Source organism: Leuciscus leuciscus, assembly GCF_965113295.1.
Source record: "Leuciscus leuciscus genome assembly, chromosome: 15".
In the NCBI taxonomy this organism is placed as follows: domain Eukaryota; kingdom Metazoa; phylum Chordata; class Actinopteri; order Cypriniformes; family Leuciscidae; genus Leuciscus; species Leuciscus leuciscus.
In genome coordinates, this window is record NC_138739.1 from 35,052,033 (window position 1) to 35,079,957 (window position 27,925).

General features: G+C 38.5%; 1 protein-coding gene across 3 annotated transcripts in view; it reads right to left on the minus strand.

Moving 5' to 3' along the window:
• Positions 1-1,210: 1,210 nt before the first annotated feature.
• rbm20 (RNA binding motif protein 20) overlaps positions 1,211-27,925 on the minus strand; it is a 70,278-nt gene continuing 43,563 nt past the window's right edge. For all 3 annotated transcript variants that reach the window (XM_082137811.1, XM_082137812.1, XM_082137813.1), the window contains exons 2-16: positions 26,659-27,673; positions 25,758-25,819; positions 25,265-25,362; positions 24,171-24,256; positions 17,601-17,744; positions 15,555-15,686; positions 15,399-15,478; positions 13,723-14,347; positions 12,921-13,001; positions 9,013-9,583; positions 8,035-8,142; positions 7,536-7,657; positions 2,156-5,651; positions 1,633-1,711; positions 1,211-1,349 (exon numbers count right to left, since the gene is read on the minus strand). In XM_082137811.1, the coding sequence (XP_081993937.1) occupies positions 5,583-5,651; positions 7,536-7,657; positions 8,035-8,142; positions 9,013-9,583; positions 12,921-13,001; positions 13,723-14,347; positions 15,399-15,478; positions 15,555-15,686; positions 17,601-17,744; positions 24,171-24,256; positions 25,265-25,362; positions 25,758-25,819; positions 26,659-27,673 (3,193 nt within the window). In that variant the 3' untranslated portion in view covers positions 1,211-1,349; positions 1,633-1,711; positions 2,156-5,582. The remainder of the gene's footprint in view (positions 1,350-1,632; positions 1,712-2,155; positions 5,652-7,535; positions 7,658-8,034; positions 8,143-9,012; positions 9,584-12,920; positions 13,002-13,722; positions 14,348-15,398; positions 15,479-15,554; positions 15,687-17,600; positions 17,745-24,170; positions 24,257-25,264; positions 25,363-25,757; positions 25,820-26,658; positions 27,674-27,925) is intronic.

The following is a 27,925-nucleotide window of genomic DNA, read 5'->3' on the forward strand; positions in this document are numbered from 1 at the left end:
AAATATACAGGGTGAATGCCGACTTTAAAAGTATCTTATGTTTGCTCAAACTAGATCAAATGACACATTTTACAAAGAAAACATGTCACCAATTTTGTATTTCTGTTTTAAGGGCAAAACAACACTATTGGCTTCAGCTCAGCCTGACCGTAAAGACGATTGTCAAAATGCTGTAATCCACTTTTCAGGCCTATTCGGATAAAGTGGGGCACTTCCAAACCTACTACATTTGCACTGCAACGCCTACATCTGAAGGATTCTGGCCAAAAACAGCTAACAGGATCTCTTGCCCTGCCCTGCCCTGCCCTGCGGGCTGACTTAACCAGCAGTTACGTAACACAAACAGGGCCGACTGTGCCATCGCAGAGTGAATCAAAAAGAAAAGTGTGCCATTAAGTCATCTTGCGGGTGATGGGGGAGGTGGAAAGGTCAGGAGGGGCGATAATCTCAGCTAAAACACTAATCTAGACGATTAAATGATCACCGTCAGACACAAAGAGAGTCGAGTGGGGTTTTTTTTGCAGGCTTGGCATTAGGTTAGCAAGGCAGCATACATGTGGCGTACTTGACGCAGCCAGTCGGACAGTATGTAGGCCGTTTCTGCAAGCCAGACTTTTCCAAATCAGTTCAGGTCTGTTGCACTCAGAGACGTTGAACCCTCTACAAAGGACCAGCACTGTGTAAAACAACATCTGAATGAATGGGAGTGATCGCCTGTTAATGAACGTATGCGGGTGGACTTTGGTAGATGTAGTGTGTCAGTCCGTTCACTCGGACGTTTGTTATACGTCTAACTGGCTAAAATAAAGCAGCGGATGCTGGAACAGATCCAGGTCAACACTTGATTTGTTCTGAACACATATAAACGAAGCCCAAGCGCACTGGACTTTAATTCCAAATGCAATTTATTCGTATTTACGTGCACTTCCAAGATCAGTTAAATCTAAAGTCCAGAATGTTTTCATCTGTTGAGTGTGGACGTGTCGTGAATATACTTGTGGTTCTTGGTGTGAACGGGCTTTAAGGAATGAAAACAGCACCGATACCTTTCTTCGGCAGGCCTCGTCCCTTGCCCATCCTGGACCTCCGGTTGAGCAGTTTGCCCTTTGGGCTGGTGGGCGGAACCGTGGACCGGACCGCATCGCTGTTATCACTCAGCGAGTCGCCCCGACCCGAGTCCCGGGAGGAGTTCTTCCTCAGACGTCTCTTCACCTTGGCCTTGAGTCTTGCCTCGTGAATGCTGCCGGTGGGGGCCAATATCCAGTTTCCATTGATCTCATTATTGACATTTCCAGTGAAGGTGCTGTCCTCATCCCCGGAGGGGAAGGAATCGCTAAGATTTCCGGCCTCTGTGGATGACAATATGTGAATACTCATGACAACTTATATTATGAGACTAAATATACATAAAAATAGCATTAGCACTAGGGGCCAAAGTTTTGGCCCTTTTAAAGACGTTTTGTTCCACCAAAAGAGTAAAAACAAGTGATAGTCCTGACCTTGGCAAATTTCCCAAGGCTTATCATATAAAATACCAAATATAAAGGCAAATAGTTCTCAAACACTGACCTAGAAACATTTAAAATGATATAAAATCACTAACTCACGCGATAAAAATCAACTTAAACTTACCAACAGGGTTTGCATTTAGCCATGCCTCACAGTCAGTTGCCATGGTTAGTTTTACAGCGTATGAAGTGTGCTTTTGCACCTAGGAATGCAGAAATATTAACGTTAATATGTCTAAACAATAAATGAATTAATAAATGAAAACATGTAGACAGCTGCTCCAATCAGCAGCGTCCATTTGGCTCATCCACAAGCCTGATACAATGAACGGACGCATTACCACACAGACAGAAGATCTGCAGTCTCTGAAACAAATTGTTTTGGCGAAGCAATACTTAGTTTTTATAATAATTGTATTAACGTGTTTTACATTTGAGAGCACGCATTTAATGTTTGGTGTTACGTGCACGCGCAAATGCACGAGCGCAACATAAACATAAACAAAGCCTCGGGACCTGCAGCGAACAAACGCGTTTTTGCCTTTATTTGACGCAGCGTGTAAGGTAGAACCTACAAAAGTGTAATATATAGCAAAATAAGTTTCTTCCCAACAACAGCCAGTCGATAAAGAGCAAATCCTACTAACCTGCTTTATCGCGAAGCCCAAGTTCGAACGCACTCTCCGCTGATGTTGATTTTGTGTTCTCTGCCCAGCAACTCGACAGAGTAATGCTGCCCTGCGAGCTCTCTGATTGGTCAGAATAATAGAGGCGGATAACAAAATGACCAATGAAAATTGAGTTCTGACGAAACAGGTCTTTCTCGTATTTTCTACGAGGCGTTCGTTGAAGATCGTGACTTTCCGCCGCCCGGCGATGGACGCCGGAAAAGAAGTGATGTCATTATGTAATACACTGCGCATGGATGAGGATGAAGTCACTTTTTCTCTGTTATATTATTCAACTGACCCATTTAAAAAAAAAAGATGCAAGGGTTATTTCATATTCTGCAGGCCAACACACGTCATTCAGGGCCATCATGAGACATGATGATATTTTCCAAAATGTTTATTCAATATTTGATTCAATGCAACCCAAAAATAATTATACAGATTTTTCTTCCAGAAAATGGGATGCTATTATTAACAGAATATAAAACAGCGGAGAAAAAGTTTTCCAGAACCATTCCAATAATATACTCGCATTATAACACACACACACACTCACTCAGTTTTTTTCTTTTTTTTTTCTTTAAACAAATAAATGTGAAAATTAGACAAATAAGCATGGTCCAGTTCAAGTATCCCTAAGTCTGAGCTCTGTGTACAGCAATGATGAAAAGCAAAATAGTATGACGGACATTACACAGAAACAGCTTTCCACTGGTCAAACGATTATTTTTTTCTTTCTTTTTGCATTTTGAGATTTTCACCACCTAGAAGGCACTTTAAAAAAGTTAATATTTCAAGCATGAAACAGATTCAAGACCTGAACACTGACAAAAAAAAACATCAACAACAACAGCAGAATATTTACAAGTTTTAACCTGAGGATAATTTTACACCTCTTGAAATTTAAATAGAAATTTAAATAAGGCACATCTGAAGTCTATAGAGGAAAATCAACACATACGCAAGCTTTAGAGTATGAATGAGGCAGACGCAAATTATGTAAACACTTCACTTATCAGTGCATTTCACATTCTGATACATATTTTTCACAGTGTAATAAAAATTCCTGGACTGCGGCGGATAGACAGTTTACTGAAAAACGAAATGACGTTCCTCTTTGACGTTCTTTCTTTCTTCCATGGAACACAAATGGAGATATTTTGCAGAAAGTTCCTGCTTACTTTTTTCCATACAAAGAAAACAAATGGGAACTGAGGCTCATGACATGTGGGAGGAAAAAAAAGATATTTGTTAAGTTAAGAAGATAACTTATTGGCTCACTCATTTCAGGTAAATCATGGCCATATACCAATTCGTTACAGTGTTATTTTAGTGTATAGATACAATCATAGTTTTTGTTAATACTTTTCAATTAGATATTATTTTTATATTTTCTGTTTTCACTTTAATGTTAGTTCAAGTTTAGAAATTTTGGTGTGCGTTTTTGTCTTTTTTTCTTCTTTTTTTACGCTGTAAAAAGTGATCAGTTCACTTACTTAAAAAAAATAAGTAAACCCATTGCCTTGAAATCATTAAGTAAATAAACGTAATGCTTAATTGAAAAAATTAAGTTATGTGAACTCGACAATTCCACATTACTTAATTTTTTCGATTAAGCATGAAGTTTATTTACTTAATAATTTTAAGACAACGGGGTTCCTAAAAAATTTTTTAAGTTAAGTCAACTGATCCCTTTTTATAGTTTTTATTTATTAGTTTTAGTTTATTATGCTTCAGCTAAATGAAAATGAGAAATAAAATAAGTTTTATTATCTTTTATTTCAGTTAAAGTTGTGTTTCAAGAAGGCCTAACACGTTTGTTAAGATTTGTTAGCTACAATAACCCTGATTCGTTCCCTGGTTTTAGTGGAATCATGGCCATGATTTAAATAAATTGCACAGAGAACGAATTCGATTTTTATTTTGTTCCTCACAACGATCTCCATATGGCTTCAAAAGACTGTGAATATTGCGCACACATATCACATGGACAGGTCTGAGTATAGATTACTTACGAACTGTAATCCATTACTGAATACAAATTACATGGTGAAAATTGTAGTTAGTAATGTAATCTATTACGTCACATTTTAGGTAATATAATCTGATTACTTTTGACCAGGGATGCACGATATGAAAATTTTGGCCGATACCGATAACCGATAATTCTTTATATTTGAAAGCCGATAACCGATATATTGGCCGATAAATATAAATCTACATTTTTTATATAATTTTTGAGAGCCTGATTGCAAAAACACAAGTCTCACCATTAAAAGCCATGTCTCAAGCACACATTTATGTTCTCATTATAATTTTACGTAGCCTATATATAACAGACTTGCGCTACACATGTTGAATATGTAGTATTTTCCTTTTTTGAAGTGATTCTAATCAAATGTCAAGCAATTTAAAACCATCATGGCGAACAGTGCGCATCTGAAGTGTCTCAGTTGAAGGAAATAATACATTTCAACCAAATTCAGCCAAATTTTCTTATTGGGCCGATAACGATAACATTAAAAATGAACATATATCGTCCGGTGGCCATATATCGTGCATCCCTTTTATTGACCTAACTCATTTAATCACATTGATTTGTATAGAATAATCTTGTATCATATTGATATAAAAATGCAAAGAGAAAGAAAATATATTCCACTCTTTATCAACAACGTGAAGTAAATTGACGAAAAGCAAATAATTAATTGGATCTTAAAATGTTCATTTAAAAGAAAAATAATTTTAAATAAAATCAATCAAAATAAAACACTTTATCTCAATTTTCCATGTAATTATCGCTGCATAACTAGTGGCCGTTCTTCTGTGTGCAATTCCTAAAAACTGGAAGACTTTCTGGACGTATACAAGCAATAGGCTTTTTTAGAAAAGAAAATTTAAAAGATAAAATTAGGAGAATTAGGGATAATCATTGAATTATGAATAATTTACTGCCATTTTGTGATTAAGCAATCATGTAATCAATAAAAAGTAACTCTATATTACTTAAAATGTAATATAATCTGATTACAAGTATTTAATTTGAGGAATCTGATTATGTAATCCAGTAACTCCCCAGCACCGCACATGCACTACTTTAATGATGCTCTTTAAATGTTGGAGCCAAAGACCTCATTCACCTCCATTGTATAGAAAAATAGCAGCATAAACATTTTGCAAAATTACATTGTATTTCACTGACAAAAAAAAAGTAGTGTTTACAATTTCTTTCCAGTGAACAATTCCTTTAAAATATGATACTCGTAAAACAGTGGATCCAATTGCTCCGGTTCTCCTTGAGTCCCTTCCCTCTCCTCTTTGTCTTTGTGTTGTGTCTCTCAGTCTCTCCCTGGATTTGTCTCACTCAGTGTGTCCCAGCGGTGATGGTAGTCTCACGTGAGCCTCACTCAGTTTTTGGCGACTCCGTGTGGAAGTTCAAGAGACTTTCCTCCGCCAGCTGCGACAGATACTTCTACAAAAACACAAACAATCCCCCATTAAATTACACAAACTAAATTACAGGCATGAGAGCAGCCGTTCAGCCTTGAAGAGCAACAGTTTGGTTTCTCTGACTAAAATGGCTGACTGACTGTTATACTGAAGTTAGTTTATGCTACAATTGGATCTTTGCATGTTTATAAGCTCTTTTGGCTCAGAAACCAAACTCTATTAAAATACACTTTTCAAACCCATAAGTTTATGTAGTTTGTCCACTGGCAATATCCAACAGTGGATAAAATGAGAAAAAACGTTGACTTGCTAAGGCTAATTTTAGCTAGCTTTTTAAGTATTCCTAATTTAATCATCTTAAATAATATTACCGCACTTTTTTCATAATTTGACAAAACTGTCTTTCACATTTTATAGGTGCAAAATAATTTTGCACTAGTGTTGTGTTAATAAGTATGGACTTGACTGTTGAGTCAAGTTGAGGTCTGTTTCAAAGACATAAAAGTGCCTTTAGTCGAAGAAACTCCCACATATGTGAGTCCTACCAAGAAGCGTACTTGTTTACCAGTGAGACAAGGAGAGCTGAAAAAGAAGAAGGTCAAAATGTGGGAGGAAAGCAGGTGTTTCCTGTAGTGTTTACAGTCTCTCTCTCTCTCTCTCTCGCTCGCTTTCACCTGTCTTGCTCTTCTGGTGTTAAATTCTCACTGTAGTTCTTGTTAACTCAACACAGCTGGCAGCCCTCGAGCCGGAGACGTGAAGTATGAGGTGACGCCGTTTGGCCGATGCTCTAGTGTGAGAGACATGACAACTGGTTGTGGTCTGACTGTGATGACGGGGAATGTCCGGCTCAATGTTGCGTTGGAAAGTGTGTTCGTCTGTCTGTATGTGTGTGTTTCTGAAGGGTTATGAGAAACCATATCCCACCCTGAGGACCGGGCTCCTTAGATCAGTCGGGTCTTACATTGCCGTCACCAATGGTGTGGTGAGTAGCTAAGTCAGTGTAGCCTTTTCGGTTACAAGGTACTATTTCCAGCAAGTAGCAGCGTAGTGTGGCCAAATGCTACATCGCTGTTTGAATTTCACATTGTTTGCATGTGGCTTTAATGCCATAGTCAAATCCGCTCTGCTAAGTGGTTCTCTCAGTCCACTCTGATTCATTCTAAGAAACAATTCACTGATTCGAGTTGCTTGAGCAGTTTGCATGTAGTTAGTGAGACTGTAGTTTCGCCAATCTTATATGTTCTGCTAGAAATTCAGCTTACTTGTACAACTGTAGTTGGTTAGTCTGTAGTTTAGCTAATCTCATGTACTGTTGGAAACTCTGATTCATTTGTGTGAATCAGTTTGTTAGGGAAGAGATTTTAAGGAACAATTCACTGATTCCAAGCAGTGTTATTTATATTTTATTTTATTCAATTTTTTATATATTTTTATAATTATTTTGAATACATTTTTAGTTTTCATGTTAACTTTGGTCATTTCGTTATGTGCTTTAGTCGTTTCATTAGTTGTTTTTTCTTCAAATATTGCATAAATAATTTCATTTAGCTTTAATTTATTAATTAATCATATTAACTTTAATTAAAGTTTTATTTTATTTTTATTTTCAGTTAATAATTTTAGTGCTTCAACTTCAACTTATTTCAGTTTATTGCCAAGGCAACATTTTTAATTTTCATTTACTTAAAGTTTTTTTTATCTAATATTTATATATTATTTTATTTCAGCTTTATTTATCGCACAAGAGTTAAAGCTGTTTAAATCATCGTATGACAGTCGTTTTATGGTTTTGTATTGTCATGGTGACAAAGCAGTAAAATTGCATACAACTTTAAAGGTTAAGAAAGAGAAAACATTCATATTTTAATGGAAATTGAAAGGAAGACTGCATGTTAGCATTTATGACCTGTAGGTTCCTGTAGTGAATTGTACTCCGACAGTGTGACGTCTTGGCTGTTTGTTCGCTGTTGTAAAACAAGCCACACAGGTTACAATAAAATCCCGTCCTTGGCACAATGAACTCCACACCTGCCAAAACAACAAAAACCAGCCAGAAATCAGAACAACACCAAACCGATACATTTTCTGAGCCACGTTTCTCATATACTGTGTGTGTGCAGGGGTGTAAAGTCAGCTCTTCTGTGAGGGAATCAAGTGCGTTGGCTGTGTGGTAATGAGTACAACAAGCTCAGGCCTCGAGGGTGCAATTCACACCTCACTCAACAGGATGACAAATGCTCCACACTGACATCAGCTGGCCTTAAAGGCTTCAGTTACCCACTGAGAGCCTACATCACAGCCAGAGCTGCTCAAAGCGGCGCTATTACTATTGCTCATGCTTGCTTCTTCCGGACTAACGGTGTTTACATCATGTGGCTCGAATCTTTTGACTCTGGTGGACGTACCTAAAGGTATGCTGTGTTCACTAATGGCTTTCTCCTGATCCTGAGAAGGTGACGCAGCACAGATGTCTGTCGCCTGAGGTGAAGGGGCTGGTAGTGAGTCAGGAATATCTAGAATAGAAAAGAAAGTGGAATGATGAGACTAAACACATGTTATTTTATCTACAGCCTGTAAATCACATTAAACTGCCACTAAAGGTTAAAAAAAAAATGCCCTCTAAGATTTTTTAGCAAGTAGATTTTAAATGCAACTTCTAAAAAAAATCTTTGACGATTGAATTTCACAGTTTTTGTAGGTAAAAAAAGTTTCATCAACATCATCTTGACCTTTGACATCATTTTGAAATAAAAGTTATCAAAATGTCAAAGCTTTTCCACACAACAAAAATGCAAGTGTCATCAAGTAAAATTTTTGCTTCACTAATAAAAAAAAATATTAGCAGCTCTCCAGAGTGACACTAAAAATTATCGCAAATGCAACCAAAAATCCAAATGTGGTTTCAGCGGATATCATCTTGTGCAGTGGCATTAGTTAATTTCTAAGTTACTTCCGAGTGCATGCAAAAACAAGCATGGTATAAGCGGACAAATGATTCTCAAGAACTTGCTCTTTTTAATGAGTCAAAATGACTCACTTTTCAAACTCAATCGTGATTTAATGGTTTGAAGTACCGGTCAGTGAATCTGAACAGCAATCTTAATCAAGAGATTATTAATTTAGATTTCTATGACATTTACATTTATGCATTTGGCAGATGCTTTTATTCAAAGTGACATTCATTGCATTCAAGGTACACATTTGATCAGTTATTGCTTTCCATGGGAATCGAACCCATGACGGGCGTTGTTAGCGCCACGCTCTACTTTTCGAGCTACATGACGGCTATCGTAGTTATGAGGAACTATTAAGAACTATGTGTTAGTTGTATCTAACGCATACAACTAACTGACATACTAACAAACTTATATGACTGTGGGTACCTTTCTTCTGACTGTCCTGTTTGAGACATGGCTCCTTGTTGTCCATCTCTGTCGCCTTTCTTTCGTCATTACTCAAGTCTGTCACTTTTCCACTTTCACATGCGCTGCTGTGGTTTGGAGGCCCAGCTGGTGTGGCTGTGTTGGTCTGTGTGTCCATATCAGTGGCGGTGCAGGTCTCCTCCAAAGCGCTCTTGAACTCATGGGACGGGAACTGGTTGAGTTGAGAGACCAGCTGCTCTGGGACAGGTGACTTCAGGGGCGTCTCTCCGGGGCAGGACTGAGCACCTCCAGAGGTTTCCTCTGGGACCAAATCCACTGGTGGAAGGGTAGGAGGGTCCACCACAGTGTCCTCTACTTTTGTTGGGGTTTCTGCATTTGGTTTAGGGCTCTCTGCATTTGGTTTAGGGCTCTCTGTCGTAGACTGACCGGGCTCAACTCTTGGGTCCTCCTCTTGAAGGTCAGGTAGATCAGGTTCAACTATAGAGTCATCCTCTCCTCCGACTTCATCTACGGTCACCAGTTCCTCCATGCTTTTAGGATACCAGCTCTCCTCCTCTCCACTTTCCAGTCCCTTGGCAAGAAATCAATACTTTCATTCAGCAAGGATGCATTAATTTGATCAAAAGAGACAGTAAAGACATTTATAATGTTACAAAAGATTTCTATTAAAAAAAAAATGCTGTTCTTTCGAACTTTCTATTCATCAAAGAATCCTGAATGAAAAAAATGTATCACTGTTTCCACAAAAGTTTTAAGAAGCACGACTGTTTTTGTCACGGATTGGTGGCTGTAGTGAAGCGCATGACGGAGGAATAAACAAAATAAACAGGTCTTCAAAAATAATAAACAGGAGAATAACATGTAGAAACACAACCACGCATACATTGATGCTACAGGACCAAGAACCAACTCAAACTGATGGCTTAAATACATAGAGCACACAAAAGAGATCAATCAATTAAACACACAGGAAAACTGTGTCAAACCGGCAAACAGAAACTGAACCCAGTGAAAACTAAGGGAGGGCGGGCATCCTGGAGTCGTGGAAGGTAACGGGCAGGTGGGCAGGGCGATGCCAGCAGGCTAGGAAGCCCAATGGAGCTAGGGGCAGGAGCCAGGGAGCCAGGGAGAAGCAGCCTCCTCGACCAATGTGGCCATGAGGAGGGAGCTTGACTCGGCCACTGTGGCCGGATAGCCAGCCAGCCCCCCAATGAAATCAAGGACAGCTTTGCACACTCAAGGCACAGTTCTGGGGCCTGAGCGGCCTCCTGGACGAGCTCTGGGGCTTCAGCCGTCTCTAGTGCAGACTCAGAGGCTGAAGCAGGCTTGTGACTGAGCTCTGGGGCTTGAGTGGGCTCCGGGCTAGAGGACTGGAGGGATGTGTGTGTGCCCCAGACACACACAGCAGCAGCAACTAACAAGGAAATGACCACCTCTTCGACCACGCCAGGGCAGACAGGAAGAGCAGACTCCACAATTTCATTCTTTGGAACGGACTCAAGGTCCTCACTTTCTGGAGCCGACATCGGACTGTGCTCAGGGGCTGGACATGCAGAGGGCCGTTTCTTCTTCCTCAGCCTCCTCCTTTGGGCTGGGGTTAACGCAGAAATTGAACAGACTCTGGACTGGACTCACGAACTGCAGCGAGCTCTGGAACTGCTTTCTCTGGAGCTGGCTCTTGAACTTCACTCAAAAGAACAGGCTTGAGATTATTACATCTTGGAACAGACTCGGGAATTCACTCACTGGAATGGACTCTGCAATTTCACTCACTGGAACGGACTCTGGGATTTCACTCACTGGAACGGACTCTGGGATTTCACTTACTGGAACAGACTCTGGGATTTACTCAACTAAATCTGAACCATTCAGTCAGAGAACATAGTTAATATATTCCAACAATGACGAACTGAATCTACCAGAAGACAGGAACTGATACAGTCTGTCGTTCAGTCCCTCTCGAAAGCAGGCCTTAAGCATGTGAGTGCTCCAGCTCAGCCGATGGTAATACTGCAAAATATCATCCACAAAATCTGTAGGATGGAGATGATCTTTAGCCCGTTTCGTTCAGCCAGATCTATAGTGTCTGGGGTCCTGTATTCTGTCACGGATTGGTGGCTGTAGTGAAGCGCACGATGAAGGAATAAACAATATAGTGTTTAATTATAACTTCAAACACAATAAACAGGATAATAACACAGAGAAACACAACCACGCATACATCGACGATGCAGGACCAAGAACTAACTCAAACTGAGGGCTTAAATACACAGAGCACACAAAAGAGCTAATGAGATTAATTAAAAGGACAAAAGGACCAATCAATGAAACGCAAGAAAACTGGGTCAAACAGGCAAACTGAAACTGAACACAATGAAAACTAAGTCAAAACAGAAAATAAACGTGACAGTTTTCAACATTGATAACATAAAGAAATGTTTCTTGAGCATCAAATCAGCATATTATAATGATTTCTGAAGGATCATGTGACACTGAAGACTGGAGTAATGATGCTGAAAATTCAGCTTTGATCACAAGAATAAATTTCACATAGAAAAAAGTTATTTTTTTGAATTGTAATAATATTGCACAATATAAATTTTTGCTGTATTTTTTAAAAATAAATGCAACATTGGTGAGCATAAGAGACTTCTTTCAAAAACTCTTCCTGAATCATAACATTTCAGAAAGCAAAAACGCAGGCAGGAAGATTAACAGGGTGACCACCTGGTTATTGCTCTGATGGGATTTTGCTGGACAACGCAGGACACATGGGAGAGAGATAAATTTACTACTATTAGACTATGTAAATATTGATTTACATTAGTCGGAAAGCCTATTTGCCATGATAAATATAATAAACTGAATAACAGACTAGTAGGCAAAATCATATTTTATACTAAAATAAATTTCCTTAAGTAGTGACTATGTTATGTTCATTTATTAGACTATACAAACATTACTGTAAGTGCATTTTTACCAGATTCAGTGCATCTTGGATTTGGCCGTTTTGAACAGGACAAATTATCCAGTATGTGTCTGTATTTAACCTCCATCCAGAGTTTACTTCTGATGAGGTCCACACTGGTTCCTCTTTTTCTCCATCCATGTAGTCGTCATTAGCAGAAAAAAAAACCCTCTCTACGAATATGTTCAGGGCTTGACATGAACTTTTTTTGCTCAACAGCCACTGTGGCTAGTGGTTTTCCAACGTTACTACCCGCACAGCATTTTTCACTGGCCACAATTTTGACATCGATACCATTTTGACAAAAAAAATGCCATTTATATATTTTTTTAATTACCTACAATTTGAGATAATATTAGCAATATTAGCAATAATATATTGTCACTTTAAAACCTGACACATTATTTTGTGTTTTTGACTGTTTAAGCGCAATAAGCAGTGAAAAATAACTCAATTTAGTACTGAGAGGCGGCTTTATGCTTGCGCTCTTTGGGTGTGAGCACAAAATCTGCGAGAATGGGTAAAATGATGCGCAATCCGCACAATCCCTTACCGAAACTCAAGCCCTTTAACACCAACAATATTCATCCGGAGCAAGTGAAACGAGTGACTGAGGCGGGTTTGTGTGTAACTCGCTGTCGGAGAGATGAGAGAGATAGAAAGCGCAGCTAGTATCGTGTATTTATGCGGTGGATTATTTTTTTTTTTCAGTATCGATGTGTATCAAAAAAATTATATTATATATAAAATTCAACCCGCCAAAGTGGCTAGTAGGAGTGACTATTTATCCTATAATTATAATTTATTATTATATTTATTAACTGTGGTGTAATTTCAGGGAAGAAAAAAAATACAGACATAACTGAAATGCGGGACACTGCTTATGAGGAAAGCTCCCAATTTCGGGACAGGTGGCCACTCCATAGATAAATGTGTTTACCTCACTGTCACACTTCGAGGACTCTTCAGGTTTGCTGTTATGAGGAGACGCTGATCTTTCTTTGGCTCTATGTTCTTCCTTCTGTAATACATAAAAAAAGCAGTGCTATTAAAATATTGTGTTGAAGGGGTTTATTGTGTTTACATTCCACTCCTTTTATTATATAACGAATAGGGAATCATAGTTTTCTTAAATCTATTGCACCTATTCTGGTATTAGTGTAACAGTGTAGTTGGTATCTGAGAGGTAACTGAGGCGGTGTTTATTCATTAAGGCCCACAGAAATGCAATTGTTTTGTAATTTATTCATTTGCTCTTCATGCAAGTGTGCAATCCTCTTATTCATTTTCCTTTGCTGTTCTCATGACAGCTGTACAAGACATGTAAAGGCAACTGTGCCCTAGGGTCATGAAGGTCAGTAACGCACCACATGTATCCACTAATAAATACTTGCCATTAGTAACTCTTTAGGTTTTACAGGTCACTACATGTTAAATGTGACAGTGAAACATTGGTAGAAGTCTTTATCAGATCAAGTTTGTCCCAACTTTTCTGGTTTTGGAGTTGAAATATTGTTTAATAAAGCAGTACATTTAAATATTTAAAATAGTTTTAAAGTGTATATATTTTAAAGAGTGTATAATATAAAAAAATGTATAATATTTTGATATAAATAAGATGTATTATAAAATACATGATCTAAATTATTATATCTAGTAAGTGTATGATTTCAAATGTTGTGATTCAGTTGAAACATTATACGCATTATATCTTAAAATGCTGTGAAATGTGTAGGACATGCCTTATTTTGGGACTCTTTCTCCTCGTCCTCTCGTCTCCGGCTCGACTTCTTGCTGCGTCCTCGGTCTTCTTCTATCCGGTTGGAGCCGGTGTCGTCCGTCACGTCTGACTCCGAGTGTCTCGGCCTGTGATAGTCTCCACCGTCCCGTCTCTTAGTTTTTCCTTCATGTCTGTGATGTTGCGACCTGCTCAGTTTATCAGTCTTGTACAGTGAGTCTTTCTTGTAAAAGTCATCTATGGAGTGGTAGGAGGAGGAGAAGGAGGAACCCTGAGGACTCCCTCGGGGGTACCAGTCCCTGCCCCGCTCGTCCCCGTGCCCCATACGGGGGCTGATCCGCTCCCCGGTTTTAAGGTAGGGTTTCCTGCGCTCGGACAGCCACCCGTTGGCTCTCTCCTCTTCGTCGTTCCTCCAGTCGTCTCTGTCACGGGGGTCCTCGTCGCCTCGGGAATGGGACGTCCAGTCCCAAGAGGCCCGGCGCGGCCCCATGCCGTTGCTCCAGTCAGGCCGACAGGACGGCCCCGGGGGACTGTGTGCCGAACTACATGAAGTGAAGCTCGGACTGTGGGAGCGCGGACTCAGAGAACGACTGACTGGGCTGCGAGATCTTGCACGTTCTGGGAGGTACCTACACAAACCATTTGAGACGATGATAAAGGAAAAGAAAAATCTTTTTAAAAACACAAATGTACTCTCTCACTTTCACTTTCTTGGTCTTATATTAGGGTGACCAGACCTCCCCGTTTTTCCGAGGACAGGACACTGAAACCCGGGACTGTCCCCGTTTTACAGCATGTTCAAAACAACCCGCAAATACACAGCAAAAAAGCCCAACCATCATAATCTGCTGGTTACCAGAGCAGTCGTGTAGTGATTATCATCACCAATAGGGGAGCTGTAAGCTACATTCATTACTCCGTCGGACACCGCTAATTTAGCCATGAAGAACTGAACCTGGTCGAGCGCAGAGCATGGATATTTATCTTTTTTTTTTTTTTAGAGCTTGCATGGAATTTTTTTTTCGCGCAAAACATACGGATGACATTTATGATATACAACTATGTATACAATATACAAAATGTATTAACAATATGTTCAATGTCATCAGAATACAAATGAGCGATATTATTTATCATCAGTTGTCAAAAGAGACACGCCATTATGAGTTTCAAGGTAGTTACAATACTAGACGTGACTATAATAATAAAATAATTCTATAGTATACTATAAAACAGTCACGAGGGTCTGCAGGGGTCCTCTCTATGATGTCATTTCCTTATTAATGTTTTTTTTTCTTTTTCTGCACGACATGACTTGGATTTGGAGGACAAAACTTTTCAAAGGTTAAGCAGTGAAGCTGTTTTTTATTTTTACCATTATAATAAAACAAACAATAGAAGAAGAAATAATAATAATAACAGAAGATCATGCCAAACTACTTTTCGAGAATTTCATTATTTTAATGAGACTTTTTTTCTTAATTATGATACCAGGACAGTTGCACTGACCCAGACACTTTTGACTTTATGCCCTCCAAATGTTTTTTTTTTAAAGTAATTAGAAATTCAAATCATGCTCTTAATAGAAAATATGTATTCACATCACTGTATATACGAAATGTATTTTTGCATAAATGTATAGTTTCAAACCCAAAAGAGTCCCTTATAAAACATCCTCACCTGTCAGTCTCCTGCATCTCATCTCGCTCTCTCTGGGAATTGATGTCATGGATGATTGAATCGACATCTTTACCTGGTTTCTGGATCAGAAAGCAAAACACTCTGAGTTGGGTTTGTTCAAGCCATGTGATGACGATGAGCCGAGACGACACATACCTTCAGCTGCAGCTCCTTGTATCTCTTGGACATGCGGATCAGGAGTTTGTGTGAGTTGATAGTGGCCGGCTGCAGCTGGTAATACTGAACCATGGCCTGAGCCGCCTCTACGTACGCCATTTCAAGAAAAGCCTGACAGAAAGCATGCATGAAACATAAAATCTGTCAAATGGGATCCGAACAGATATTCTTTTTAATTACGTAATAAATCTTTAAGACAGTTACAAGATCGATTCAACGCCAGGCATTTCAGGCACATGTCAAACTTGGCACTGGACCCAGAATGTGATCCAGTTGGTACTAACAGCACCAATCAAAAAGTCAATCAAATGTGATTAACGAATCGTGGTGATGGAGACATCATCGTTGTCAGGGTTGTGCTTGCCTAAATCTATTTCTGCAGTACTCCTCCAGCCTGGCACCATTTACAACAAACTGTACGATAAATCATCTTAGGACACAGTTTCAAATTAGGTAAAACAGTTATTTAACTGAATAATACAGCTTGTAAAAATTTGAAGTCATCATGAAATAAAAACTTAAACTTCTAATTTATTATGGAATATATTAACGTGCCCTCATAATCTTTAATAAAAATATCTTCTCCTCCCTCTTGCAACTCATCTCTTTTCTTCTCTGATGATGCGTTTACTGGCGTGAGGGCGGGGCTACCTGTCACTCACATGAGATCGACCAATAGCAAACCACAACCATCCAATCAATTCCCCATTGACAAAATCAAGTCCCGCCCTACATTTGTTCTTGTTCGAGAAGCTGTTTCACTCACAAAAAAGTATGGAAGCTTGTTTCCGCCACTGAATAAAAAATTGCGAATTGGTAATTGCGAATACATTTCTTTAAAAAAAAGGTAATTGCGACTTTATATCTCACAATTCTGACTTTTTCTAGCAATACCGAGATTGCATCTTGCAATTCTTTTTTTCTCAGAAATGCGTGATATAAACTTGCAATTGTGAGTTTTTTCTCTCGTAATTGCTAGTTTATCTTGCAATTCTGACTTTTTTCTCAGAAATACGAGTTCATACCTCACAATTCTGACTTTATACCTCACAAAATTGCATGTTATAAAGTCAGAATTATAAGATATATACTTGCAATTATTATAGAGATATAAACTCACAATTCTGAGAAAAAAATAAATGTTCCCCTCAGAATTTGACTATATATCTCGCAATTCTGTAGCCTGGTTGACACCAGACCCTTCTCAGTTGTAACTGAGAGAGGGTCTGGGGAAGGTTCATTCACAGCCCATAACCAACGGACGCTCAAATGCCTCTGGGCGCAATTGGATAGACCTAAAACCAATCAGAGCGATCGTCATCGTGTAAAGCCTCAACGTATGTGATTGGTGCCTCGATTTGGAAAAATTGGAAATGGGCTTGAATTTGCTTCTTGGCCAGACGGACTTGCAGAGCAAATCTAAAATTTGCCGGAAGTTCGTCAAGGTTTTCCCAGGCTAGCAATTCTGACTTAATAACTCACAATTGCGAGTTTATATCACGCAATTCAGAGAAAAAAAGCCAGAATTGTGAGGGAAAAAGTCGCAATTACTTTATTATTGGCACAAACAAGCTTCCATACAAAAGGGAAGAAGAGACTATCCTTTCAACAAAATATGTTGATCCAGGAACGTGTCTAACTCTAATTAGGATCCTGATTTTGTTGAGTTTGAAAATATAATCCAAACCATATCCCTACCTCTAAAACTAACCTACCCATTACTTATCTCTAAAATCATAGGGAAATGGTAGGTGAATAACACTGATGAAGAAGCACCTAACCCTGGTTCTAAGTCTAAACATAATGTAAAGAGAATATAACTGCACATACTCTTAAGCACATTTTATTATTACCAACGTTTTGGCACAACAAGTAGCCTTTGTCAAGGCTTGTAAGCCTAAACTTGGCATAAACTGTAAACTCGTCCATCAAATCTGATTGGTTGATTGGAGTGTTGTTCCAGGAACAACAAAGATGTTGATGCAGGAACATGTTGTACTGCCCAACTCGAAGGCTGAACCATACCTGGTGCGTCGAGCGCATGAGGATGTAGTTGGTCACTTTGCCGAAGGGCAGCCCCAAGTTGATGACATCATTTTCCGTGCAGCTGCCCTCTGGGAGGTTACAGATGTGGACCACACGCCCGGGACACGCCTTACGCTGAAGAAACTGAGAGAGAACGGGACACAATTAAACATACACTCCTCAGATTATACACACTTTTTCATCTGATCAACAATGGTGGGAAATGTTTAAGGGCATTTGAATACATCAATTAAATATATGTGAACATATTTGTGGCTAGCAGTTAATGTGTGATCTTTTTATACCTGAAACAGTTTGTTAAAAAACCACCTGGCCCCTGCTGTGCTCACTAATGCCCCCTACTGGTGCTGTAATACTGGTGGAGCAGCTGGGGGTCTGCATGTACATTAACATACTACACCATCAGGATGTGATTTATCATTTAAAAGCATAAGCGCACTGAAAACTTACACTTGACCAGAAAACGAGAGATATCAATGTGGGATATCATAAATGTCTCATAAAAATTAACCCATAATTCAATTTATTCTTTGAAATTAAATAAATAAACAAATAAATTTAGCAAATTTAAAAAAAAAAAAAAATGTATAGAAAAAAATATATGAATAAATATTAATAAAAATTTTTTTAAAAAAAACATACATTTGGATAATTGATATTACATTTATTCCATATATTAAAAACTACAGAAAGTCTCTCTAATATGTAAAAAAAAAAAAAAAAAAAAATTAAACCTAGTACAAAAAAAAAGCACACAGTATAAAGACTCTAAAAATGATCTAAAATAGATAATAGAATTTTAAAAATAATGATATATTATTATACCATAATTTAAAGATTCTAGAAGGGATCAATCCACGATTAATCTACACTACCATTCAAAGGTTTGGGGTCGGTTAGTTTTTTTAATTTATTTTTTATTTATTTTTTTATGCTCACTACGGCTGCATTTATTTGACCAAAAATGAAGTAAAAACAGTAAAAATGTGAAATATTATTATGATTTGAAAACTGTTTTCTATTTGAATATATTTTAAAATGTAATTTATTCCTTAAATGCAAAGCTGAATTTACAGCGTCATTACTCCAGTCTTCAGTGTCACATGATCAGTCAGAAATCATTCAAAAATTATGATTTGATGCTCAAGAAACATTTATTATTACTATCATTGTTGAAAACAGTTGTGCTGCTTATTATTTTTGTGTAAAAAACAACAACTATTTCTTTTTTTAAAAATCCAAAAATGTTACAGTAGCGTATACTACAAAAATCACAAATAAAAATGTACATAAATAATTCTATATTATGCCCGTCACATTCTACAAACAATAAAATAGACAAATTCCATTTTCACATTATCTTTTCCTGTACGTATAGCACAATCTAAATACTCTAAAAATATCTAAAAAGAATTAAGTTAAAATTATGTCTTATATTATTATTTACATTGTGTCTATTAGTATATTATTTTAATATAAGCTACAGTGAGGTGTGATGTGTACAGGGTGTTTGATTGACAGCAGCAAATGTGAGGGGCCAGGGTCAGTGTTTACACTGCAATTTACACACCGTACGAACAGTATTATACTGGAAGGACCACAGAGATCTACAGAGTGCGTGAGAAACGATTAATAATCATGACTGCCGACTGTGAGAATCAAAGTAGTGAAACTTGTGAAGTTCCTGTAAATGATTCAACAATCATCCTCAGACCGGATCTCAAAGTAGAGCCAAAAAGGCCTTAAATCAATGTCAATCTGGACACGGTTGATTTCTGGGTTTATCTGCGGCCGCCGACTCTAACAGTTTGAGCAGAGCTTGTGATCATTTGGCATCCTGTCAGACTTCTCCTTTGCCCAAATGTGCCAAAAAGGTCACATTAGTTCTACCTCCATAAACACAAACCAAAATAGCCCCCCAAACAGGCTGTTTATGCCTCTGCTATACGCTATACAAGTCAGAATGTAACACTGAATGGCTTCTATGTGCCGGGACAGTAAAATGCAACACCAGTGTTTTGGAGTTCATTCAGCTTGTTATAAAGCAGTCGAGGCTCGAGGTTCTGGCAATGATCAAGGTGATTATGTTGAAACACTGGGTAAAGCATAACTGGCATAGCAGCGGCTGCTGCTGATTGGCTGGCAAGGACTACCCTCAAAAGATTAATTTAATTTTTATGATTGGTCTATAAGCAAGTGAACTTCAAAGTATAAGATGTGCTTGTTTGACAGAATCTCATCATTAGAGAGAGATGAAAAAAAAGAAGAACTTCTTCAAACAGGATTTCCTAAACACCTCCTCCTATCTGTCATTGGTTGACCAAACAGATAGCTCCGCCCCAACGTCACGCCATTGGTCGAGTCAGTGTTGCCATGCTGGGCTGGTGGTCGGGATTCTCAAACAAATCCAGCAATGTTTTGAAAGCATTTTAACATAAAATGAACCTACTAATGGCGTAAAGTTGTCTCCGCATATTAAGTTGCAGCTTTTTTTTTTTATCGAAATATTATTATTGTGGGTTTATATTAATATTTTTAATTCATTTTATTTTTTTATTTTCCATTTTTATTTTATTTTATTTTTATATTTTCCATTTTTATTTCAAGTTTAGTTCAAGTTTTAGTATTTTTGCTGTTTCAGTTTTAGTTTTGGTTATTTTAGTAAATCAAGTTAAACTAAATGAAAATGAGAAATGTTGCCTTGACAACTAGCTGAAATAAAATAAAGTTTATTTTTATTTCAAGTAAAAAAAAATGCTTTGGTAACACTTTACAATAAGTTACCATTATTAACAATGAGCAAAACATTTGTTACAGTCTTTAATAATCTTTGTTAACCTAGGAAATACAAATACAACTGTTGTTAGTTCATGCTAGCTCAAGTTCATAAAATATTAACAGATACAACTTTTATACAAATATTGAAATTGGTATCAACAAAGATTAATAAATGCTTTTAAGAATGATTAATAATTGCTGTTTTAACATTGTTAATAAAAGTAACCTTATTGTAAAGTTTTCGCGGTGCTTTTTATAGTTTAGTTTTAGTTTTCACTTGCGACCCAAAATATGAAATATGTAAATTCCTCAAGGTGGCAATGTCTGATACACAATGATGAAGTGACGTTTCACTCATAGTAACCGCAGGCAGAAAACAAAAGAATAGGAAGAATCAACGTCATCATTCTCAGCCACTCCCTCTGTTCTCTGACTGAACCGCCAAAAATTTGGCCGGAGAAAACCCAGGAATATCCCACAAACCCAGACGACATACTGAAGGAAAATGAAAATTGAGTGGAAGTACGTAGGAGGGCGGAGTCAGGCTAACTTGATGGTGGATCTGGTGAAGAAGCTGTCAGCGATCAAAATATTGATTTTGAAAATGTTGAAAATAATAGTTTTGAGATTGTGAATATGAGCCAGATGCTGAATGTACTGGGAAATGAGCTCTGATGAGGACAGTGATGATGGTATAAAACCTGAATATGGCTAAATACCCGAATATGTAATAATGATTGGCGAAACATTCATGCATTTAAGGGTTAAAGTCATTATGCAAATAAAGACAATAGAAATTAATTATAAACTAGATAACCATTAATTAAATGTCTTCATATTTAGATTCTAACAAAGAGAGAAACCAGATTAATGTTGCAAATTGCAATATGTAACATTTATGATGTGTTCAGTGTTACCAGTAAAATGACAAAGAAGTTTCAATAAAGCAAAAATATTTTTTCAGCTGTTGTCATCGCAATGGTTTGAAAACGAACAAAAATGTATTGCCGATCTGATTACATCTTTTTATGTAACTATAACAGATTGCAGTGGAATACTGCTGTAATACGAATGTCAACTGAGACACGATGAGATTTGTCATGAACACATAATAAATTAGGAGAACGAAAGACAATCTCTTTGGAGATCTAGTGATGACCAGCACCATATCATGCTACAAATGCATTCGCATCTGTTTGCTTATCTAGAGAGGGTTTAAACTGCTTTACACAAGCCCTGAAACAGGTTCATCTGAAACCTATAGCATGCACTTTCTGAATTTCATAGATCTCCTGGCATTCCTCCCGTGAGGAAGCCTTTATCCCCAAGGATCAGGTTACGATTCTGTGGGCTGAAACTGAATTCCCAGCCTCAGAGCCTCCAAAGAATCCTGGAACAGCACACAAATCTTGATTACTTGGACAGACGGTTTGATCTGTCGATGGCGAAAATACAACACCCTTTCTTTCTGGACTGATTTTATTAAACCGAAAACAGAGTTTTTGCATCCTAACCTAAAAAAAAACTAAAAGAGTTATTAAAGCGCCGCCAACGTACAGCTGCAGTATAACAGGTGGGTTTTATTGGAGCTAACATTAGCCCGTGCCTTCACTTCTCCAGTGGACTAAATCATAAATAACTTGGCTAAAAAGACCGCCATAAAGAATCTTTGTGCAAGTCTCTGAATCCACAAGCTGGCAACTGCATAAAATACCATCCAGCACAGGACATGGTTTCAATTATAGGTGGTTTGACGTCTGCGCAAGGTCAGAGCATCTAATCCAAAACAATGCTTCACACCGTCCATATGCGAGGATCCATCAGTCGCACTTGGGACACGCAAACAGCCGCCTGTCGGAGCGCTACTCGCATTACTACACTACACGCAAACAGAGATTGAGCATGAGAGAAGAAATGAAAAATAGACTGTCAGAAGATTACCGATGACAAGAGTAATGTAGAAGAAATGCATTATAACAACGGATGAAATATATTATAATATATTATATTATATGTCTGTAATTGTAGCCACAGTAATAATCCATTATAATATGTAGCCTACCTATCATGGATACACTACCGTTCAAAAGTTTGGGGTCAGTAAGATAAAAAAAAAAGAAGAAATTAATACTTTTATTCAGCAAGCTTGCCTTAAATTGATCAAAAGTGCCAGTAAAGACTTTCAAATTGATACAAAAGATTTCTATTTCAAATAAATGCTGTTCTTTTGAACTTCCTATTTATCAAAGAAACCTGAAAAAATGTAGCACGGTTTCCACAAAAATATGAAGCATCACAACTGTTTTCAACAGTGATAATAAATGCAAATGATCATATTAGAATGATTTCTGAAGGATCATGTGACACTGAAGACAGGAGTCATGATGCTGAAAATTCAGCTTTGATCACAGGAATAAATTACATTTGAAAATATATTCAAATTGAAAATAAAGAGTGATAATATTTCACTCAATTTTACTGTATTTTTGGTCAAATAAATGCAGCCTTGGTGAGACTTATTTCAAAAACATGTAAAAATCCTACCGACCCAAAACGATCGAATAACAGTGTACATCTTCAAAGAGTAAAATGCGTTAGACACTTTAAACACATGATAAATTAATAGGGGTGTTATAATGCATTGCACTTAGTCCAAAAACACTTATTATTAACCAAGGAATGATTAAAAATGTCGTTTCGATGATAATGTAAACTGTGATTATAAGGCGCATAAGTCATACGCTTTTGTCATCTGCAAATGCTGTAAAAGTGGTTCTCTCTTGATAACTTGCTTTCTGTTTCTGTTGATCTCTGTCTCTTCTCAGTCCTTGACCTCAAAATGGCCCTGCTTTGTTTTTTTTGCTAGAAAGCCAATCCCCCCCCCCCCAAAAAAAAGTGTGGTTCCAGTGGTATTTTACTGAGAGACTGTGTGTTGCTACAATTGACAGAACGTTTTTTTGCATATATGCACAGATTATTATTTTTTTTTATTGCTAGCAATAATATATAATAGTGTTTAAGAAACATAGTTAAACTGTGCTTTGTATTATGGGTGGTACATTTTTTTTCTCCAAATCTCTCAGCACTGGCAGGTCTGGCAAAAAGTGAATTTTGGAGGCTCATCCCACAGCTAAATAAAGTCCCTGCACAACAAAAACAAGTGTTCAGTTTTTACACTGAACCAGATCAGTCTAGCCTGGTGCATTCCCACCTCATTACAACAGCATGATAGCATAACAACTGCTGAGTCGACCCTGTTCATTTAACTGAAAAATACTGTTGTGCTCGAAAGTTTGCAGAGCTGTATATTCACAACTGAAACAATCCCCTATCGATGCTACTGAACCACACTTATACATGAAACCCTTTCCTAGTAAGCAATGACTGAGCTGTACAATACTGATCGCTTCCACCTGTTCTCAAAGAGCTCTAGTTGTGAAGATGGCTCAGTTGTCCTTTGAATAATAACCGTTAGACTGTGATAATACGCACTAAGTAATCTGTCAGTCATTGAAATAGTGTGACCAAAATATAGCATGCTCTGTATCTCAACACTCTTGGCTTCTTTACAAACCCGGTGAGCTAAAAGAACAATGCTATGAGATAAGCCAACAAACACTCAGAATAAAGACCTCATAAAAAAAAAAAAAAAAAGATGGGTGAATTTTTCAGGATTACAAATCCACACCAGTCAAACGCCAAATATCATGTGAATTTTAATTTTCAACAAAATATTTATTCCTTAATCCATGGTCTTTCCCCATTACTAACCTTTGCTCCTGAAGTAAATCCCGGCCCTGAGAGAGGAAATGACATGGCTGTGGCAGGCAGATATGAAGCACTTCCAGTTGAAACATCTGTAGAAAACAGGACAGATATTCATATATATTTATAAATAATAGATTTTGAGGAATACATCTAATTTTTCAACAACCATGTTGCAAATTGTTCACATCACCTTCCTTGAGGACCCACTAAAAAGTCAGACCCCATGAAATAATTTGACTAAAGACATTTTTTTTGACATTTTTGTATGTGTGTTGATGTATTTACAATTGAAACAGGAAATAAGGGCAGGGAATATTTTAGTTTAATTAGGGCTTGTAGTTTTTCGCCAATAGCCTTTAGTTTACATACCAGCCTATAAAACCAAATAAAAGCCACTTCATTTGCAACCAAATCATTTTTGGAAAAGGATGTGAAGTAAAAAATGTGACATTGAATCAAATAAAAGTGCGCTGGCATAACCGAAGACACACATATTAACCATCGCTGCGTCCAAAATCGATTACTTCCCTTTAGTATGCGATAAACAGTACGCCAACATAGTAGTATGTCCGAATACATAGTATTGGAAAAACAGCATGCAAAAAGTCCCCGGATGACATACTACTTCCGGCGAGATTCTGGTGTGGGCATTCGATGGTCACTTTACTATCCCATGAAGCTAACGGGAGAGGATTAATGGAAGTGAAGCTACGCAACTGAAGCTGGTGGGTCACGTGACCGTAACAAGCACGATTTGCTTCTTGCTAATGCTAGCCAATGGCTAGACGATTAACATACTGGACAAAACTGTGATTACACCCCTTGATGATTAATCAATATTTTTAGAAAGAAAGTTTGTTAAACAAAAAATTATCTGTGAATTGTTTTGTTTTTTCCCAGTTGTTTCAGACAAAAACAAAAATTGTGGGTTTAACACACGTCACTCAAGTGTGTGCCAGACTGTAGACACTCCACTCCCCCGCAACTGAAGTGACAGCCCTAAAAATAGAGTCCTCTCTAAAATCACGTCCCAGAGTTTTCGGTCTCCTGAATTTTCAGCGCTTACATTGAGGGACAAATTGGGAGATTAGACTTACCTTGACTGGCAGCTGATGTGTATGCCATAGTGTTACTCAATGCCATGTTGAGACATCCTTCAGACGACACTGGAAAGTGCACTGCTCCGAGCGGCGGGCTGCGAGGGGGACAGCACTGCATTTAGATCCTAAATCCCAGTGCATCTGGTCTGACTATATCTTATGACACCGCTCAAATACAAGTCATAGCTCTCTCTATATGGAAGAAGACTCTTTATAAAATAACTCTGTGTTTAATACGGAGATTGGTTGTACTCATAAAATGCTTAACAAGAGTATCACAGGCGATGACCTGTAGGTAATAAAGATCAAAATAAACCACATACAAACAAGCCCTTTAAAAATATCTTGCTTCTACACCAAGTTAGCAACGATTAGCCACCCATGCATCAGAGTTGGTGGTTTATCAGCATGATAGACACTTAAAACAGCCCTGTACATCAATTGATGAAGGTTGTAACATGGTACAAATGGTATTTTCGTCAGTACTCACCTTTCAGTATAAAGCGAACAGTTTTGCAGATGTAACTTGCCCTTCACATGCTGGTCCCAGTCCTGAAAACAGCACACACACACACAAATTCTCACACAAACATGATACGCCTGTCAGATAGACTTCACTATGATCCTTCTCTATGAGAGAGAAAGATTCCCCTGGCGTTGCCACAACCTGGGCCAATTAGAGATCTAGTAGTTCACCGCAGAGAAAGGGCGAGCAAGAGTTTAGAACGAATGCGATTACGACAAACTCCTGCAGAACAACTGCGCCCTCCCCCCCTTCTAAACCTGCCTCCACTCGACACATGCCAGCTGCCACAAAAGCATTTACACCCTAGTGTAACAAATGAGCCCATTTTATCCAAGTATCACGAAAACCCTCTCAGTTCTGCAGAAATAGCTGGGGAAAACAGTTGCTGGAGTTGAGACCAACTGGATCCAACACCAATTCTGGATACTGGATGCTGCAGCTGAGACATCTGGATAGACTTATGTAGGTACAGTACAGAGTTCATAAGCAGAATTCAAAGCCTTGCATACATTCGGCACATGTAGCAAATTCTTGTGAGATTTGTATTCTTAAAAATATTTGATTCCGTTTACACCTAGTATTAAGATCTATCTTTGTGATCCGATCACAAGTATTCTGCATTAAACAGGGTCCAGCGGGTCCAAAACAGTTTATGATCCAATCTCGGTTGATCCGATCGCAAGTGGACAGTGCTGAATACAGGTGTAAACTGAATTCTAAATGGTTTCTTATCCAATCAACATTGAGAGTAGTCATAAACAAATGTGACCACATTGAATTTGCAGTGCAAATGCTAATCCATTTTTGAAGTTGGTGTGAATGGTCCATTTACTTTGATCTCAACCAACAAGTCAGATCTACTCACCTTCAAGTTGTAAACTTTCTTTTCACAAATGGTGCACTGATGGGGTAGGTGTGAAGGTGTTGTCCCATGATAGTCATTGAACTGGTGGGGTTGTAACGACAAGGTCACCCCTTCTTCCCCCTGGGAAACCTGTGGCTGCTGTTGAAATCCCCCTTGCTGCCCGATGGGTGGGCCAGTCCCTGGTCCACATGTAGAGTTAAACTTAGGATCTGCTGTGGGTTCCTCGGGGTTATACAACTCTGCCCTCTGACCCACAAACCCTGGTCCGGGTGGAACCCAACCACCAGGACCTGGTCCTGTACCCATATCCATCTTCCCCAAATTGATCGGACCTTTCCACTGCTCCTTAGTGGCTGATGAAGAAACAGATCCTAGATTCTGATCGTTGCTTCCTCCCGTGAAACAAGTTTGTTGTACTGGGGTTTCTGTGGAGTAGAAGTCTCTCTGAAAATTGTTGTGGACATTGTTTCTGGGTTGTGTAGTGGCTCCACCATACTGCCCTCCATCACATGGTTTATTAGCGACCACTGACGTACCTCCCAGATATCCAAATTGCAAGCGTCGGTCCGTGTCCGTCGAATATGTTCCAGCCTTTTTGCCGAAATCATTGTGCTGACTAGCTTTTTGGTTGGACACCCCTCTGTAGGCAGTGGGCCTGATCCCAGTGGGATTTGGGTTAAAGCCTCCCCCAACCAGTTGTCCTAGGGCAGCATTTGGGGGTGGGAAGGCTATTGGTGGAGGCGGAAAGGCTCTGCCGTGGGCCTGGGCCATATTTGAACCCCGAAGATGGTTGAAGAGAGGCTGGGACATGGCCACATTGGAAAGGACCTGATTTAGGACAGAGGCTGCGGCAGCAGTATTAGTGGTCTGGGCGAGTTTGAGGCGGTGAAGGGTGAGCTGGGCCTGAAGCTGAGCCAGCTGAAGACCTGCAGGACTCAGCAGCAGGTTCTGACCCACTCCACCATGAGCACCTCCCAGAGGAGCAGACTTATTATCAAGCTTTTCTCCTGAGGTACTGTGGAGACACACATAACATTTAGTCAATTAAATGATCATGTGCCACAGAAAATTTACACAGTAAAAACTAGGCATTAGCAAACCCCACATTAGTGTATGGTTCCCATTTGATTCTGATTTAGTAAGCAAGTAATTGCAACCCTCTACAACCAAATTTCATAAGAGGCGACTAAAAAATGTCTTTTTAAATAGCCAATGGGCTAGTAAATTATACGATTATAGTCGCCTGTAATTTAGTTAGAGGCAAAAA